At 43.1% G+C, this 19,686-nt stretch overlaps 1 protein-coding gene across 5 annotated transcripts in view; it reads right to left on the reverse strand.

Annotated features, from left to right (window-relative positions):
- The window catches only part of GRIK2 (glutamate ionotropic receptor kainate type subunit 2), a 657,055-nt gene extending 639,955 nt beyond the window's left edge, over nt 1–17,100 (reverse strand). For all 5 annotated transcript variants that reach the window (XM_046006541.1, XM_046006542.1, XM_046006543.1 and 2 more), the window contains exons 1-2: nt 16,996–17,100; nt 10,868–11,274 (exon numbers count right to left, since the gene is read on the reverse strand). In XM_046006541.1, the coding sequence (XP_045862497.1) occupies nt 10,868–10,982 (115 nt within the window). In that variant the 5' untranslated portion in view covers nt 10,983–11,274; nt 16,996–17,100. The remainder of the gene's footprint in view (nt 1–10,867; nt 11,275–16,995) is intronic.
- Between the last annotated feature and the right edge of the window lie 2,586 nt (nt 17,101–19,686).

Raw genomic sequence — 19,686 nt, forward strand, 5'->3', positions numbered from 1 at the left:
TGCCAATCAAACTCCCAATGTTAAAGAAGAAACAGAAATTATGGCCCTGCTCTTCTATAAAGCTACCGACTCAGAATAAGTTTGTTCTATTAGATGATAAATGCTTTTCAATGTGTTTATAATAGTTTCAAGTGCATTGCGAAGAAGAATATTTGCGAGTAATTTAGAAAAGACGGACTATTTTAATGTTTATGCACAGTTTAAGTTTATGCATTAAATGTACATGTAATTAACAAGTATTACTTTCCTTCAAACATACACGGTAAATAAGCAATTATACTTTCAATTCTAAAAGACATTTTCTGCTATTAAGCAGAATGTTCTATGCATTTTCCTATTAATTCCAATATTATCCTTGAAAGACAGACACATAGCAAGTAACATCAATTCTATAGACATGGAAACCAAGGTCCAGTATAATTTAATTATTTTTCCTAATTTATGATCACTAGATGACAAAACTAAGAGTAACATTCATAACTCAAACAACTAAACTCAGAGTTCTGGGTGCTGAGTGCATGTAGAATTAGAAAATATTATTAACAATGAACTTACTCTACTAAAATTATTTTTAATTTAAAATGATTTTATTACATAATATATATATAACTGCAACATAGTGACATATATATAACTACATAGATATACATATATAATGCTTCAGGGAATGAAGAGCTCTTCAAGTCAGACAATAAACATTGAGAATTTCTTGGAGGCCATTTTTTTTTTTTTTTTTTTTTTTTTGACAGAAAGAGAGATCACAAGTAGACAGAGAGGCAGGCAGAGAGAGAGAGAGGGAAGCAGGCTCACCGCTGAGCAGAGAGCCCGATGCGGGGCTCGATCCCAGGACCCTGAGATCATGACCTGAGCCAAAGGCAGCGGCTTGACCCACTGAGCCACCCAGGCGCCCCTGGAGGCCATTTATTTTTATTCCTCAAAGAAGCTAAGAGTACTTTTAAATTGTCCTCCAATGCATTTTTCCTTAGATTAACAGGAAACTTTTCTTTGCTTAATCATGTCATCTGGCCACATGTTAAAAGGACATTGCTTTATTTCATTTCAGGGTTTCACTTCAAAGGTATCTGCAATCCCAGACCAAGAACTTCTTAAAGGCTTCAATAATGGAGGACAAGGATGGGTCCTTTGCTTTCATTTCAGTAAGACAGAGAAGGGATATCCACTTATTCTTCATAAAACACAAGCAGCAGCCTAAGAAACCACTTGACTGCTTGTTGCACACTAAGTAAAGCTCATCCTTTCACCTTCAACGGCTTTCCAGAGGCTACATACAGAAGTTGAAGTCCTGCGACGTAAATATTAAAGTTCTGAAAAAGCAAGGCCTTCTCTATCTTCCATAGATAGAAAGACAGATAGGAGGACAGAGCTGGTCCATTCCCTCTCCCAAAGCTCAACTTCTTAACTTCTGACTAGATTTCCTCTCTTGTGCTGAGTCTTTTGTCAGTGATATACTCCGTTCCTCCCGCAACTTCCCTATCACATAGGTTTTATAGGCCCCAGGGAGAGTCACATCTCTTCCATAAAAATTCAAATCCACAATAATCTCCTTTAAACAACTATTATATATCTTTTCAGCACCTCTCCCTCTATATATAAAATTTTTTAAAATATTTTATTTATTTGACAGAGAGAAATCACAACTAGGCAGAGAGGCAGGTGGAGAGAGAAGAGGAAGCAGGCTCCCTATGGATCAGAGAGCCCGATGTGGGGCTCCATCCCAGGACTCTGGGATCATGACCTGAACCAAAGGCAGAGACTTCAACCCACTGAGCCACCCAGGCACCCCTCTATATAAAATATTTTTAATTAGACTACAAACTCCTTAAGGCAGAAGCTAGGTCTTAGATTTCTATTGGCCTGACACATAATATGTACTCAATTACTATTTATTGTATGAGTAGAAGAGGTTAAGCTATGGACCCAGGGGAAAGAGGACCTTGGCAGGCACAGAAGAGGAGAAAGGAGAATGACAAAAAAGAAGGAGAAAAAGAGAAAAGGGATAATCTATGAGATAATTTTTTTTAATGTTATGTTAGTCACCATACAGTACATCACTAATTTTTGATGTAGTGTTCCATGATTCATTGTTTGTATATAACACCCAGTGCTCCATGCAATCCATGCCCTCCTTAATACCCAACCCAACTGGGCCAACCCATCCCTCCCAACCCCCTCCCCTATGAGATAATGTTCTAGGAAAGAAAGATGAAAAAAATGAAGTAGGCAAATGTCTAGGGGAGCTACCTAGAACCAAGGCCTTTTCCTAAAATGGATGCAAAGCACAGAGTGAGAGCCTACACTGGAAAATAATATAATTCACTGAAAAAAAAAATCACTAGACTAACAGTCAGGATATTCATGTTTGGGTGTAAAATCTGAAACTAATTATCTGTGACCTTAAAAGCTATTTAACTGCTTTTGGCAATTCATCAGCAAATGGAGGATACTAGATTTGATGCTTTCTAAAGCCCGCTTCATCTTGAGAGAATATTCATTTCTTCTGGGCAAGGAAGGGCCTCCATTACAAGCTATGATAATCTGATACAGAAGCTTCAGTTGGTAAAGAGAAAGGCAATATTAAAAAGACAACATAAAATAGATCAAATGCCTATGACCATACTGAAGCAGGACATTTCTTTAATATTTGCTTTGCTTGTTTGATCATTTAAGCTGAGAAATATTCCCATCGTGATCGGTTAAGGACTCAAAGTAGGAAGACTGAGATAGACACTGAAATGGGAATTAGAGGCAACACTTTACAAATACTTGTTCTAGTTCAGTGATGGAAAAGTCATTTGTTGATTTTAAAGAGTATGCAAAGTATTCAAAGAACTTTTTGATTGGGAAGAGATATGTCAATGTAAGACTATCACTGATATCTTATTTAAAATAATCACATATCCTCAAAGATTTGGACCAATACAAGCAAAAAGATCAATTTACAAAGCACTGAGATGTCTGGTAAATCTAGAAAAGACTGTATCCAGTGGCATTTGGTTTCTCTGTTTTCTCAGTCTCCCCTTCACATCAGTGCTAGTCACTCAGCACTCCCTTAGGGATGGGGTAGTCTCTTCTGTATCTCAGCATCTCTGTCACAGACAGAATCAATCAGTATAATAACCTTAGCCTAACTTTAAGGTCTAGGGACTATGTGTTTTCCCTTCCAGAATATACTTGTCTTACAACAAGGCCATGGAAGAGGGCAAATGTGTAACTAAAAAGGAAGACTGACAGAATTACATGTGTCCATGGGGAGAATAATTGAAAGCCACAGCTTCCCAGACTCTTTCGTTTTGTTTTGTTGTTGTTGTTGTTGTTGTTGTTGTTTTTAAGAAGATTTTATTTATTTGTTTGAGAGCAAGAGAGACAGAGAAAGCACAGAGGGAGAGGGAGAAGCAGGGAGCTGAGCAGGGAGCCCAATGCAAGGGCTCCATCCCAGGACCGTGAGATCATGATCTGAGCCAAAGGCAGACATAACCAACTGCACCACCCGGGGCCCCTCCCCGGACTTTTTCAGATCTTCACACATAAGCCCTGCTGCTGTCTAGTGACCTGGCTTTCCACTAAATCCAGAGAAGAATGTTGAGTTGTTAGTTCAGAAAATAAATGGTTGAAATCAATCTATAAGCAAATACTATATTTGAATGCTGCCATAAATGCAGAGGTACATCAAAGGCCAAATACAAAAATAAGATGAAAAATTTAAAAAAATCTTACGGATAGATTTTGATGGTCATCTCTAATCTCCTATTCATATTGGTTTTATCAGATTGGTTTTATTAAACCAATTGCTTTAAAACTTGTTGCTTTGAAATACAACAATATGAAATGTTTGGCCCTAAATTTGTGAGGCGTGAGTCGAAGGAGACTTATTTGTCTGGGGATCAACAGGGAGTGAGAAAAGTCTGTGCTCCTTATAGAACCTATGGAATGTGGGACGGGCTGGAAGGTGAAAACTGGTGACTTCTAGGCTGCTTGTTGCTTTCGATTTTGTCAACTCAGATTTTTTAAAACAGATTTTTAAATTGTGTACAATTAAAATCTTGAAGATTTTCATACGAAAACTTGGGTTTGGGGTTTTTCTTTTTTAATTATCGAAGAACTGGACAGCTTTCAGTAGACAATTCCACAAGGAAAGAAACAGCTGGAAGTGTGTGAATAATCTCATAATAGATGGAACCTTGACTTTCATGTTGGGACTGGCTGTTCTTCAGAGTTTCCAGTGTAAAGTAGGAAACCACCCCTTTTTGAGGGAGAAGGGACCTAAGTGGGCTAAAATGTGGTAATCCAAATGCAGAATTTTCAGAAAGAGAGAGAGAGAGAAAAAAAGGACAGGATTAAAAAGACAACATAAAAGATCAAAAACCTAGGACTATACTGAGAACTTCTTTATTACCTCTGTAGTTTTTCTACTACAGATAAGCTTTGTTTATAAGTAAAACAACGATGAAACTTTAAACAAAAAGTCAAATCTTTTCATTTACAGAAAAGAATTCATTATCAACACTTACCCTCAATACCCTGTATACTCTCAAAGAATTTTAAATGCCTTTTGTGTTTGAAGTAAGAGACATATAATTCAATTTATTAGGTCAGTTCTTAAAAATATTTCCTTATTGAGGGGCGCCTGGGTGGCTCAGTGGGTTAAAGCCTCTGCCTTTGGCTCGGGTCATGATCCCAGGGTCCTGGGATCGAGCCCCGCATCGGGCTCTCTGCTCAGCAGGGAGCCTGCTTCCTCCTCTCTCTCTGCCTGCCTCTCTGCCTACTTGAGATTTCTGTCTGTCAAATAAATAAATAAAATCTTAAAAAAAAAAAAATTTCCTTATTGAAACTTGCTCCTAAACCTAGGTTCACATATATGATGAAAATCTAAAGAAAGCTTATTTAACCTACATTAAATCTTGATAATGCATTAATGAGTCTTTTAAAGGGATAATTTTAATTCCCCAATCTTCAACCATAAAGACTGGATAGTGCTAATCTGCCTTGCCCTTTCGATTAAACTTGTTAAGGGCATTCTATTTAGTCAGCACCCAGAATGGGCCATTAAAATTCTTGTTCGGTAAGAGTTGTGTTCAGTGCTCTGTTGTTTTAAATTCCATTAAATCCAAATGGTCCTTATCACCCCATGACCACCATGACTTCAATCAGCCAATTTAATTACCTTACAAAATTGTCAGCAGAAGCAGCAAAGAAAAACAGGAAGCCCTATGACGTTATCAGATTGAAATCTTCCTCTTTGGTGTTTAATCTAGGCCAGTCAATAATGATGATGTGCACCTACTTCCTTCCCTTTCAGGGGCTTTTGACCTGACCTTTCATGCTAAGATTTAGGGTTTAAGGTTCATTTGAAGCATTTCTAGTACTTCGATAACTACACTATGAATTGAATGCCTGTAGGAGATAATGCTACAATGTCACCCAAATATAAGATAATCAACAATTCCATTTCAACACATCAGATCATTCTACCGGGGGAAAACTTAAGGTCTCCCACAAACCCCGGGTATGATGGAGGCAGTGGACTGATGATTTCAATACAGTGCAGCTGAAAACAGTGAACTGCTTTCTATTCTGATGTGGAAAATGGATATTGATAATTTTCAGGCAACAAGTGTAAGTGGACCTACAATAACACAATAAAATCTCAAGAACAGAAAGAGAAAATTAGTTCCTCTCCCTTTAATTTGTACTACAAAAGAGCAAGGCATCTTCTGTATCAGAAATTTTGACAATTAAAAGAAAATCAAAGATTATGTCATCTATATCACAGGCAACACTTTATTTAATGGTGAATAGACTTGAAAAGGCTCTGATAATCAATGATACATCCTGTGTTTGGTCTATGGTATGTTCCTCCTTTGTGTGGGAGCAAGTCACATTAACTTTCCTGTGCTGAGTAAATGTTGAAACAGTGTCATTTGAGAATTCAGGGAATGAACACACTGCAATAATCATTTGAATTAAACTAAAAAGCAGAAGGTGTCTGTCTAAAGAAATGTCTACTGACATATAAACCCCTGTTCACTTCCGAAAGACAACCTCACAAAGCCTGAAAATGTGTTGAGTTGCATACGTCTGGGTGGAGAAGGGGTGCTATTTCTAAAGGACGAAAAGATCATTTTTCAAAGTCATTTTCTGAAATGAATGTGCCTCTGTTGATGGATCACATCAGAGTTAGTCTTTGAAGCTTTAAGAATAAGTGAGAACTTCAGTAAAAAACAGATATATATATATATTAGTGGCCATTGTATTGACAATTTCTTGGAAAGATTTCCCTGCCCTGCTTTCCAGAGCTCAGCTGAGCAGGTGTTCCCAGCTTTATCTGTTTCAAACAGTAGCCGCTATTACTCCCCCATCCCCGCCTCTCAAGAGCCAGTTTTCCTGCTCCCAGATGTAAGGCCACTCCTCCCTCCCGCCCACCTCACCTCCCAAAAGAAGAAAAATCTCTTTCAAAGAACTTGTAGAGAGTGGCGGCTTCTAAGCTCAGTCAATTCACTCACCCTCCTTGATGTCGTAGTACAGCAGCTACTAATTATTATATGTGGGAGCACATGGGATGTCCAGCAAATAGGGGGATTTCCAGAGGAACTCTTTCCACTCCTTCTCACGTGGTGGGTTTTATTATCTGAGCTGTCCCTGAGCTAGCTGTCTTCACATTCGGCATGTGTGCTGGGAGGTGGCTACGTGCTGCGCCACAGTGTTGGCCAGTGCGCAGTAGCAAAGAGGTCTGAGCGCATCTGGGGGAAGACCTTGCCTGCGAAGCCTTTAAAGAAAGCCGTTCTACCGGCAAGCTTAAAAGAAAAGGTAGGTCAAAGCAGCTGGAGGAAAGAAGTGGCCTATATCACACGCTCAGCTTCTCGGACAGGACTAGTTTGGAGAAGCTGCCCAAGAGTTTGGGAAAGTTTGGGTTGATGTCTTTGCTCCTGGCATTCTAAATGCCAATTCAGATCAGGACTGTAAAATAACCCGACCTCGAAGATCGGCAAGGATCAGCAGCTGGAGGAGTGACTGCTCAAAGGAGATGCCCACACCCCCAAACTACAAAAGGGATTTGTAGCCCAGTACAGCACCCCAGGCAGAGCCACTTTCTACACCCACGCTTAATCCACTGAGCCACCCAGGCGCCCCTCTACACCCACGCTTTTCCAGAAGCAGAGGTCTGAACGGAACAGGAAGGAAGGGAGGCTCCTGTAACAGAAGCAGTGTTCAAGTACCGAGAGCTGCAGTAGTTCAGCAGGGAGACTGTGGTATTGGGGGTAGCCCCCGAGAACGGAAGGATCCTGCCTTTGCCCTCTCCAACTACACGCAGGGCCAGGCGGCAGCTGCTGAGACACAAAGGTGCCTCATTTACATGGCCCTGGGACCCGCAGTGCCTGGTAGCAGCCAGAGTGGGGGTTTCTCGGGCACCTGGAAAAGCTGGCTCTGAGAACGTTTGACCTGACCTGGAGTGGGGAAACTGACTCTAACTGTCCGGGATCCACTTTGTCCCCTGATATCCTCTCACTAGGTGGGCGCTGTGGAGAAGCCAAGATGTGCACAGCTAGGATCAAAGACAGAAACAGCCCAACCCATGGAGAGGTGCCAGCCCTCTCGCTTTGGAGGAGCTGACTCTTGGCTGACCATACGTCCCTTTCCTCACGGTCCTGGGCTTTCTTAAAGCTTAGGGAAACCGCCCTAGAGTCAATGTTCTAGACAAGTTCTCTCAGAGTTGTTTGCTAAGCCAAGGAGGAACAGGCCGGGGTGTGAAGCTCAGTGGGAGCCAGCCAGAGTGGGAGGGGTGTGTGCAGGGACATAGGCGCTCCCAGGCATAGCTGCCTACATTTGGGGGGCACTAAAGAGGAGTCATTGTACCAAAGTGTCAGACTTGCATTGCGAGAGTGCATTTGCCTGAGGGTGTGTGTGTGTGTGTGTGTGTGTGTGTGTGTGTGTATGAGAGAGAGAGAGAGAGAGAGAGAGCGCGTTGGAACCAGAGAGAGAGAAAGAGAGGAAGAGGGACAGAGAGATGAGAGAGCGTGAGCAAGAAAGCCCCGGTGCAAGCGAGTCAAATTTGTGCCCAGAAGGGATGGGGGGAGGATGCAAGGGATGAGGCAAGGGTCAGCACCCAGGGCAGACAGCTCCCCAATCCAGACTTTGATAGGAGGACACAGGGTCAGGGCCCTTGGGTGGGGGGAAGGGGACGTGGAGGGTGGGGTTTAAGAGATCTGGGGGGCAGGGGTTAGGGGTAGAAAAGAGAGCATAGAGCCCTTGAGGGTGGTTTTCCACCACCTGAGGGGAAGGGGGGCTGGGGTAGCTTCCTAGCAAGGCTCAGGAGTTGCTATAGCACTGAGATGGAGTCGCTGGGTGGCTGGCAGCTCCTAGTCAAGCCTAGCCTGTGGGGGAATTGGGGAAAGGACTAATTGCCACCTCTTTAGCAGAGGCAGCTTTTCTCACCTGCACACGGCAGGCTACTGCCCAGGTGTAGCCGTTTCAGCAGCAAATCCAAACCCTACCAGTACAAGACAGGAGCTAAGGATGAGGTTTTGGTTGGTCCTTTGAGTCAAAGTTGAAATTAACCTTTCTCAAGAATGGCTTATACACTCTCAACCAACCATCCAGTCCATTCAAAACAAGTTTCCCCAGAAGGAAACAAACAAACAAACAAACAAACCCCTCCAAAAAACTCATTGCATCCAAACAGTCCCAACAGGGGAAATGGTCTACTGATTACAATGTACACAATCTTTCCCCATAACTCAGGTCAGAAATCAGAGAAAATAGATCTCCATGTGGAAGATGTTTAAAGTTAATGGAGAAAATAACAGGTTATCTAAAAACTGAGCTGTTGGTTTAGGGTATCAAGACACTGTGAGAAGGTCTTTGCCTACTCTCCTATTTCTTAAGGACATTCTTAGTAAGCATTGGTCTAGGAACATATATTTTTGTGTGTGTGTCAGCTCTTTTAGAAAGCTGCTACACACTCTGCAACAGTCGCCAAGATTTTTAATATGAAGATATGAAATGATCAGCGAATGTAACAATCTAATGATTCAGCAAATATTGTGCTGCAAGACCAGACCAGCAATAATTAAATCTTTAGATTACTGGTGGCAGTTTTTTGGTTCCAAGTCTTCTTTTTTTTCCCCCACCCAGGCTGAAAGCAAACACACTAAGGCACACTCATTCCCAAACACATTTCAGAAGATACCTCAGTATTCCAAATAAGTAGGTTGTACTACTCAAAATATTGGGCAAAACTACCATACTGTAGCATTTACTATGCTTGAAGGACAGCTGAAAGCACACACATTTTCAATGATACAGGGACCTGTTTAATCTCATCCAAAGAACAGGCATTCCTGTGGACGCTTGTTGCTAAGAGCAACGTACTTAAGTACCATCTAAAGGCATGAAGAAAGAAAAAAAATGCTACAGTGGGAATTTAGATATAACCTGTTGTCTCTCTTTGTCATTACCAGCCTTCTGGACTCCAGGTGTTTACGTGCTGAATGGGGGAGGGGAAGGTAGGATTCCCTTTTTAATATGTGAAAAGCATTCCTACCCTGGTTTCGCAAAGCCTTATAAAGATGATTTTATCATTACAGAAAAAGCACATGGGAAAAAGGAAAGAGAGAAGATGCTGTGGATATGATAGGAGATGCAGGCAATCACTTCAATTTAAATTTGACTGACTTAATGGATCTGTTTTTACTTCAAAAACACATGCTCAGGATTATATGGTTACTTGCACTCTTTGGTCTAAATCCACTTGAACAGTCAAAGGAGGCGCCCACAGTGGGAGCATTTACCTGGTTGGCTTTCTCCTCTCTCCTTCTTATCTACTTAAGGGAACTTTCCCTCACTAGTTCTGCTCCTACTAAAACTCCATTGGCCATCCACAGCAGCTGAGTTTGCCCACGCTTCATTTCCTCCAAGCAAACCTTCTGACCAGCGTTTCCACGGAATCCCACGTTTAGATTTCCCTTCGCGCTCTACAGGAACCCTGATTCCTTAGGAAAGTGATAGATTCCTCTAGTATGTAACTGCCACTCGACTCTTTTATCATGCCACGATGAAATGAAGATGCATACTTAGATTCCCATGCACGACTACTCTCCGCCCCAATCACCACTGTTAATCATCCATTAGATCAGGACGCGCGCCGTCAGAAAGCTGTGAGAGGAGGACTCACAAGTTAAAAACAAGACAAAACAAAACAAAAACCCAAAACAAAAAAGCCTCCTCTTGCTAAGTAGAGGCTTTTACCTTACAACACTATTTTTAAAAGCGCCGTGTCCCCGTAACGGCGCTAGGGGCTGGGAAAGCGGGGAAATTCACCTAAAAGGCTCTCTGTTCACAAAAGAAATCCAAAGGGTTAGCGCCTTTCACTTGCGGACCTGTCCGCGTCCCAGACCGAAGCGGACAGACGCCAACTTGCCAACTTGCCGAAGAGTTACCAGGTACTGACTCTCGAGCTCCGCAAACTGAGAGGCGTGGAGCCCTGGCGCGCGCTTCCCGCCGGCCAAGCCCGCAAGGCTCCCGGGGAGACCGGCGGGCGCAAGCGCCGGCCGTGCCCCCAGCGTCATCACCATCTCCGGCTGCTGTGTGGAGGTAACGCAGCGACCACTACCACACACACTGGCACTCATTCATCCTCCCGGGGCTTTTTTTTTTTTTTTTTTTTTAAATAAAGAAAGAGAAAAGGAAATGAAATGACACGCGGGGGTTCTTTAAAACCCCGGGAGGTTCCGGAGCTGCAAACAGGTCGGAATGCCTTGAGCCCACCCGCCTGTCAGAGGGAGCCCGCCTGTTTACATCCGGCTGCCTGGGAGCCGGATACCAGGCAGCAGAGGGAGATGGGGAATCTTACCAAATCTTAATACATGTGTGGTTCCTTGGGAATATCCAATCCACAGTAAGCAGAGCAGGAGTTTAATGGTGCGCCTGAAGACTGGATTACTTAGAATCGGGGAAATAATCTTCATGGTGTTTCTGTGTCCACACGCGCGGCACCCACTTCCCCGATCTAGCGTTAGGCTCCCGGTTCGGGTAGGAATGAGGATGCGTCGAGTGGTGGCCGCAGACACGATCACGGCATGGTCACAGAGAGAGGAAGGATTCTCCGCTTCCCAACCCCATTAGCAATCGCTGCATGTTCCTCACTCACTGCGCCAAGGAGCAACCTTCCACTGCAAGGGATGGTAGGACATCCATGTTAGTCGGGGAGCATCCGGGAGAAATCCAGCACGCACACCCACAATGTCCGGCCGCGCGAGCCTGGGGAAGCAAAGGAGGGGGAAATCAATAGGAAATCCAGCCTTGGAAACCTCCGAGGCGTCGGTAGCGAACCACAGTCCCAGCACAAAAGGCGCTTTGCTCGCAAAGGTTTTGCCAGGCCCTATTCTACTGCACTGCTGCACAGCTTCTGACGTGAAGCCAAGATTAAGTGAGAAAAATTGAGATAGCTGCTTGCCTGTTAAGGCTCCCTGCCAGCGAGCTTCCCAATATCTCTTATGCAACCGATCTCATCGCCCGCCTTGAGTTTCAAGAAAGAAGTCGGATTGATTTACGCGGAAGAAACTGCTTTTATTTTCCGTAAGAGCCTTTGCTAAGAGAGTAACTGGTGTATGCAAACAGACTTCTTACAATCAGCTGATGAATTTTAATAAATGACAAGCTAAACCAAAGTCACTTTGCCTAGGAGTTGTAAAAAAGGAAATGGTCTAAGGCAAAGGAATTTACTACAAATATAACCTATGTTTAGGTTAAAAGAAAGTCTTGTTTATATTCTGAAAATTTAGTCCAGGAGTGAATATAGATAGGAGTGCAATTGCAGAAGTTAAGATAGTCTTTAAAAACTTGAGTGGACATTCCTTGATTACTACCCAGGGGTTAAAAAAAAAAAAAAATAGATGTCTTCAAGTGGTCTTTTAGGAGGAAAAGTGTTGAGTTAAAATGAAGGAATCATACTTTTCCACACTTTTTTTTTTTAGCTGACCTAAAATAATTGTGCCTGTGTATAAAGACAATGATGTTTAATTTGGTATAACAAACTCCAAAGGCTTCAATAATTTATGCCCAAATTTCTTCTCATTTTGTTTTTTTGAGTATGTTTTTCTTTTAGAGGCATAATATGGGATCATAGTTTGGGCAACATTGAATGTCACAGTTTTGCCTAAAAATGCCTTATTATTGTCTGGTGTTCTGGTCAGAATATTTAGTCTTCAAGCAGTGACTGACTTGGCTTTCATCAGGTGTAATTTATCCAAGGAAAAGAAAGTACACAAGTATATATTCTTTTAACATGAAAATACATTTTGCTGTTGAAATAAGTAATATGCTGTCATGCAGGCATAGAGATTAAAATACCCAGTCCTAATATTTTACATTCATAAATGAAACTGAGATAGTTAGTAATAAGTATATTACTACATATTAATATTTTAAGTGATCAAGTAGCACAAAAGTAGCAAAAAAGGCTAGACCTGTTTCTTAAAATTAATCTTCTTTTCATAACCAAATAACAGGGCATAGGTTAAACCTTATGAAAAAATTATAAGATTCTACCTTATTTGAGGAATATCTAATCTTTTAATAAGGAGGGATATGAGTACTATTTATTCCAGATAGCAAGAAAACAATGTAATGTTTTCATTCCATCACAGTGATTTTCTTATTCTATTTTTTTCTTAAGGTATTATAAAATACTGATTTGAAAATAAAGCTACATTTTGCAAAAGCATTAAGTGGGCATTGACTTTTAAAAAAAAAGATGGAGGCATAACTGCAGTGTCAAAAATAAGTATCATGAATGACTAGTTCTGCAGTGTAGCAGGCAATTCAATCAAATAATCTGACTATTTGAGCACTTTAAAAGGAACACCTTGTGCTAAAACCAAGGGTTTCTAGCGACTCCTTCAGTCCATGTTTAAAATATCTCTTGTAAGACATGTATAGTCCAATACGTTCTGTATTTGTTGTTTCATTTATCCTATTCTATTTGTTCTTTCTCTTTTTGATCCTAGCAGATATAATAATGACAGCCAGAGCAAGAGTAAATATTCTTAGTTTTTTCATCTGTCAATATGATTGTTATACACTACATGAAAATACATGGTCTATTGTGACTAATCAAAATACTGCAGTTTTGCAGTTTAGTTAGCATTTAATAAAACCTGAGAAAACAAAATGTACCGTAAGTCATTGTTCACATATTCTGTTAACATAATGGAATTTGACATTACAGTTGTAACTTCTCTACTTAAAACTAACATTGTAAACTATTTGGCTTTTGTGGGATTATTTATTGGATATCTAGTTGGAAAAGTGAAAGATCAAGCTTCCAGATTCATGAAGTTCTTACTCAGTATATTAAACAGTAAAAAGTCTACATAAATTTTTCTTACTATTAATTGGTCCCCAAAGAACCAATTTTGCACATATGCTAAATTAGGTTCATTTACATCCATCAACTAATCTGAAAGACTTCAGCATCACAAAGAGCAAGTCCACCTGTCTAATTGAACTTCTGCAAGATAGGAGACGACCTTTCTTCAGAACCGCGGACAGCGCTCCAGGCATTGATTTATTCTGAAGTAGTACACTGAAAGTAGTACATTGAATGGGTAATGTGCCATTTGAAGTGACAATGTGAATATTTCTACTACACAGAGTCTGGGAATCTGAGTTATTGCATTGTTCACATTGTCAAGAAGACTATTTTTTCAACTGTGTTGTATGTATATTTCAGTGTGAATTACTGGGATTGCTTAGCTTACCCAGGATGTGCTAATAGTCATCCTTTCCAGGGCATACTACTACAAAAGCCATCTACATTAACTGTGAGTTCCCTCATGAGCACTAAACTACTGTTTCTCAGTATTTAAAAAAATGCCTGAAAGACCACTAAGATTTCAGAATACTGAAAAACATCCTGCCAATGTTCAGTGGCTAAAGACATTTCTAAAATATACAATTAGTTATTGGTTGAATTCTCCACCTTCAGCTTTTCATCTATTACAAGGCTAATCAGATCAATTCTCATTCTTTTTCATTAAACTTTGCTCACTCCTAGGACAAAAACAACAACAACCCGAAAACAAAACAAAACAAACAAACAAAAAACCTGCTGAAACCTAAATCAAAACAACAAAATCCCAAGATTACCACCCCAATAATAGAATGGAAGGACTTGATAGTAGAGAAGATACCTCAGAGTAGGGCAATTTTGAAGTTATTGCAAGTTTCTCCCCAATGCCGATACCTTCATATAGCTAAGGCTATGTGAAGGATTGATAGTCATTATATAGTGGTCACTAACCATATTGAACTCTTTTGAAAATTGTCCCAGTTTTGTAATTTTCTTCTTTCACAAAGGGAAAAAAATATGATTTGGTGTCAGACAATCATATATTTAGCAACAGTGAGATTTACACACCTTATTGCATAGCTTCATTTGCTTTTTGTCTATTTTAACCATATGGCAACCTTGATTTCTAAGAGCCAAAGCTCTGTAGGCTCCAAGGTCAAAGCAGAGATGACAAACTGCAAATGCACACATACATGCACACAGAGAGAGAAGCTGTATCTAAAGTAAGCCTGTACACACACACACACACACACACACACACACACACACACAGAAGGCTGACATGAAGAGATATCAAGCCTATGATAAATTAGCAAAGAACAAAATGCACATCATGTTTATGTAAAGCTTGTTCCAACAACAACAACAAAATGCCATTAGCTTCATCTGTCACTGTGTTTTTATATTTACTGACACTAATGACCTCTTATTCTTGGGCACTATTACTTGAGAAGCAATTTTAGTTTTCTATTCTCCCAGTGAAAATGAATCTTATTCTAGTTAGCTGCCACCTGCTGGGGCGTGTACAAATGTGTAATAATCCCTACAGCATAACGTTTACAAAGACAATGCTGATACCTTCTGCAAGAAACAGCAAATACATATCCCAGGACAACGTGAATTTCAAAGGTGTTTCAAAGGTTCTTCCACACCATATCTATATTTAAATTTTTCCACATGGAATTCTTTCTAAGGATTCCACTTGACTTGTCACCAAAGTCCTGCTGCTACATGACATTTGGGAAACCTCATCTTACAGTAATACCTGACCTATTCTTCCATGCGTGTGGCCTGTTGTACATAAGCTAAACTAAAATAAACAGGCTGTTCATCCGTGGCATTAGAGGTGCCAGAGAATAAAGTCAGAGCTGGTATCAGTTAAAAACACACTGTTGCATACTTGCACTTCACTCTTTCTAACTATGAATGCTATGCTATGCAATCCTTGTGATTCTGATCACATTATCAGCTGTTCCACCAACATTCTGCTGCATTGATGATTAATGACACTTAGAGTTTTAATTAATTTTTAGATGCCAAAAATAAGTGTATCTTAATTAAGAAATTGAATTGGAATAGCTTTACATGCCGTGAAATCATTTTCTTTTCTTTTTAGAAATTTTAGTCTGTGCAATCCCCAGTGGGTTTTAAATAGATGAAAACAAACAGGTAAGACTTCCAGGCATTACTTATTTCTCAATCACCTTCCTTCTGTGTGTTTCATTTTGTTTGTTTGTTTGTTTAATAAGTTTCTAAGGCCACTGAAAGCTGTCTTGATGGTTACAGGAATGGTTCCTATAAAAAGTTAGGCAATGGAACTAGAGCGTATCATGCTTAGTGAAATAAGTCAATCGGAGAAAGACAACTATCATATGATCTCCCTGATATGAGGACATGGAGAAGCAACATGGGGGGTTAGGGGGATAGGAGAAGAATAAATGAAACAAGATGGGATTGGGAGGGAGACAAACCATAAATGACTCTTAATCTCACAAAACAAACTGGGGGTTGCTGGGGGGAGGTGGGATTGGGAGAGGAGGAGGGGGCTATGGACATTGGGGAGGGGAGGCGAACCATAAGAGACTATGGACTCTGAAAAACAACCTGAGGGTTTTGAAGGGTCAGGGGTGGGAGGTTGGGGGAACAGGTGGTGGGTAATAGGGAGGGCACGTTTTGCATGGAGCACTGGGTGTTGTGCAAAAACAATGAATACTGTTACGCTGAAAAAAATAAATAAAATGGAAAAAAAAAGTTAGGCAAATCAAAATTGAAACATTATTACCTATCTTCCAGTAACTAAACTACAAGCTAATTGATTCAAACGAATCAATCATCTCTTTTGAAATAAAAATAATCATCCATCCATAAGGTAATTTCTCATGACAGAATACTTACAGTATGAAGATGCAGAAATGCTAGAAGGTGGCCTGTGTGTTACCGAAAGGATAGTAGTAGTAAGTTTTCTAACGTCCCCTGTTCCCTAAACTGGAAATCATTATCTAGGGAGTCTCAGCTAGGTCGTGGTGTTTACTAAAGAACTCCTTGAAGGTAAAGATGTCAGGGGATGAGAGTCATTCAAAGTTTTTAGCGTTTATGATCCACCCTGGTGGGTGACTCCCCCTACCCTAATGGGACACCCTCCGAGTTTTTTTCGGAAGCCCTCAATACTGGCGTTGGTTAAAATCAATGTCTGTACTTCAGCACAGAACTAAAGAGCAGGGTTCATGGAAAATTGGGCGGATGGAAGGAAGGCTGGGGAGTTCTTCAGACCCGCAGGCAGATACACAGATTCTTGCCATCTGTCTCTCTTCGCCTCGCGTGAGTCCCAGTAGCTGAGGCCACTTCCTGACACGTCCACTTATTAAATTATTTTCTGTGGAGAACGCGAGCGCCCGCAGCCAACCGAGCCAGTTGTATCCTTGACGGGAATTGGCTGAGGCGAGCGGGACAAAGCCACTCGCAGCGAATCGGTCCAGCGGGTGCCCTGAGCGCACCGGGCTCCGAGGCGCGGCTGTTCGCCTTCTTCCTCTCCAGGCGTTAAAAGCCCCTCGCCCACCCCCGGTCCCTCCTGTGGGAACTTACACCACGGGAGGCAGCCCCGAGCAGAGCCCACCGGGGGGAGTCCTTACCTCTCGCTGCGGGTGAGGTAGGCAGGGAGGGGGAGGGGTGGTCCTCGGGGAGGAGCAGGCGGAGGAGGTCGGGCGGGAAGTCTGCGGCTCCCGGACAGAGGAGCGCAGCCGCGGGCGCCGAGCGCGAGTGACGGCGGCGGCGGAGACGGAGACCGTGGAGCAGCGGCGGCGGCGGCGGCGGAGACAGACACGCCTCCTGGCGGGGGTTCCTCGCCTCTTGCTTTAAAGGCGCCGCGCTCCTTTCCCCGCGGCCCCTGCACACTCCCGGCGGCTGCGGCCACCAGGGCGCAGCTCTAGCCCCTGGACAGCAGGAGGGAAAGTGCGAGAATTCTGGGCGCCTCCAGGCTCGGACGTTAAAAATCCTCTGGCCGGGATTTCATCTCTTGCGCACAACCCCCGCCTGCTCCGGGATGGAGGGACCAGGACTGAGATGTTCGGTCAGAGAGTGATGCAAACCCCCAAGGAATTCGCCGGGCCCTGGGTTGTGACAACACGTACAAGGAGCCTGAGCACGTTTAGTTCTGGGTGGTGGATTTTATACCTCTTCGAAACCATAGCAACGAAACTTCTCTGCCGCCAGGATTTGGGGAGCAGCTGGTAGTCTCCAAAGTGGCCCTTTTAGTCCAACTACTGTCATTTCCCTTTGAGGTTTGCGGTAAAGATTTTGACCTGCGACTTACCCCCACCTACTCCTCCTGTGTACACTACTAATGCTCTCCCCCAGCGCTGCCCTTACCCCCTTAGACGCCTGGAGTCCGTGCACCTCACCTCGCCTCGCCTCCGTTGCTGAAAGCAGAGACTTCCCCCGAGTGTCAAGGAGAGGGGGGTTTGGCGAGAAGTCTCTGTGAGGGTCCGGTGCTTAATGACAAACGGCTACGCGCCACCCGCCCTGCCCAGGTCTTTGAACTACCGACCCAAGCAAATTGCCGAAAGAAGTTGGGTTTCCGATCTGGTGGGCGCCGAACCTGAGGTCGCAAATTCAAACGATGGAGAAAGGAGCCAGGAGAGCAGTCCCGGCCAGGCGGCCGCCTGTCTAAATTCCCTGGAGGATTTTTTATTGGGCCGGAGGTGGGGAGGAGCACCTAAGACCCGGAGTCTTCCCGTGGCTTGGTTTGGGGAGGAGCCGCTGACGGCGAGCCCTACAGGCTTCCCCTGCTTCTCAGCAGAAACGATTAGCTTCTGCAAACAATCTCTGATTTCTGCTCCTCTGGGTCGGATAAGTCAACATCCATTCAATACCATTGCTATTTTATCCTCGGCCCTACAGTATTAACTAGAGCAGAGATTTAGCAAGTTGCCACGGGAGGAAGTTGGCGAGCGGCGATTTGAGAGAAGATTTAAGTGAGGCTGGGCGGGAGCAGGCCGCCCCTGAGCAGGGAGACAATTTGCAAAGGGGCCGGGTGAGATCCCGCGGCTCTGTGGAGTCCCCCAGCAGCCCTGATCCCCAGCGGCGCTCAAATCTGTAATTTTGAAGGCCCGGAAGGAGGGAGGCTCTGCGTCTCCAGGCACTGATTGTCTTGGCTGAAGAACAAGAGTTTGTCCTTTGGTTGCATCTTTCTTTGCAACCCCCTTAAAATTAAGCCCCAACCAGAGCCTGGCTCAGCATTGCCACCGCGCACGCCCTGGGGTTAGCGCCTGATTCAGCCTAGTCCTGCAACACACCGAAACAGTCCTGCCAAAGCCCACCTGGCTCTCAAGCAAAACCACCAGTCTCTAACTTCTGGGACACCACTGCGGAATCTCTGTGCCTCCTATCTACCTACTGCGCCTACCCAGGTTGGGGAGACTCAGGACTCACAGAGGTTAAGGAGAGATTAGTTAGCGGCAATGGAGAGTCCGTTAGTCATTTAAAGATCCAGGGGGTGGCAGGGAGGCTCCCGTAATTAAGTCAACAGCAGCCTTGTTGTAAGGAGTAAATAAATAGTCAATGACTCCATTGTGCCTCGTGGAGCGGGCAGCACAGACGCGTGACTGGCTCTGGGCGCCTGGGCTCCAGCTGCTGTGACCTGCAGCCTAATGGGCCCTCGAGGCACAGCCCAGTTTGGGCCAGGCCCGGAAAAAATACCCTATTCAGTCCCATTCCCCAGCAGGAGGAATGGAGACAACTTGTCTACTGGCCAAAGACACTGTCCTTGTCATCATACAATCCTGCCTCCCCACTTCCAGGGAGGGAGGAGCAACAAGGCTTCACAGAGTAGATTCCAGAGCAAATCCCTAGGTGAGGGCATCCCACTCTGTTTTACCGTGGCTGTGAGAGAGTAGAACAGGGAGTGTGTCTCATTTGATTTTAAGTGTTCAGCTTAGTGTTTGGCATGCAACCGGTACTGAATGAAAGAATGAGGGGATTACTGGATCAACCTTCCACATTCCACACTATTGTCCCCAACCTCCTTTTGTATGGGAAAGGAGAGGCTTCAAACAACTTCCTCTAAAGGCCATGTGTATTCTTAGAACCTAGTCATAAATTTCTTTTCCAGAGCAACCAGGACACATTATAAAGAAAGAAATAGCAGGCACTAGCAAGGGCTTGGAGGGCAGGGCGAAAGAGCTAAGAGAAAGAAACAAATCAAAATTATGCATGTTGTGACAAATTCATTTCCTCAATAACAAAATGTTATCTGAATTCTAATGAGAAAAGTAGAATAACAAGGGAGCATTAGACTACACACACCCATTTAACCCTTCAAAATA

This window comes from Meles meles, chromosome 5, assembly GCF_922984935.1.
Source record: "Meles meles chromosome 5, mMelMel3.1 paternal haplotype, whole genome shotgun sequence".
Taxonomy (NCBI): Eukaryota; Metazoa; Chordata; class Mammalia; order Carnivora; family Mustelidae; genus Meles; species Meles meles.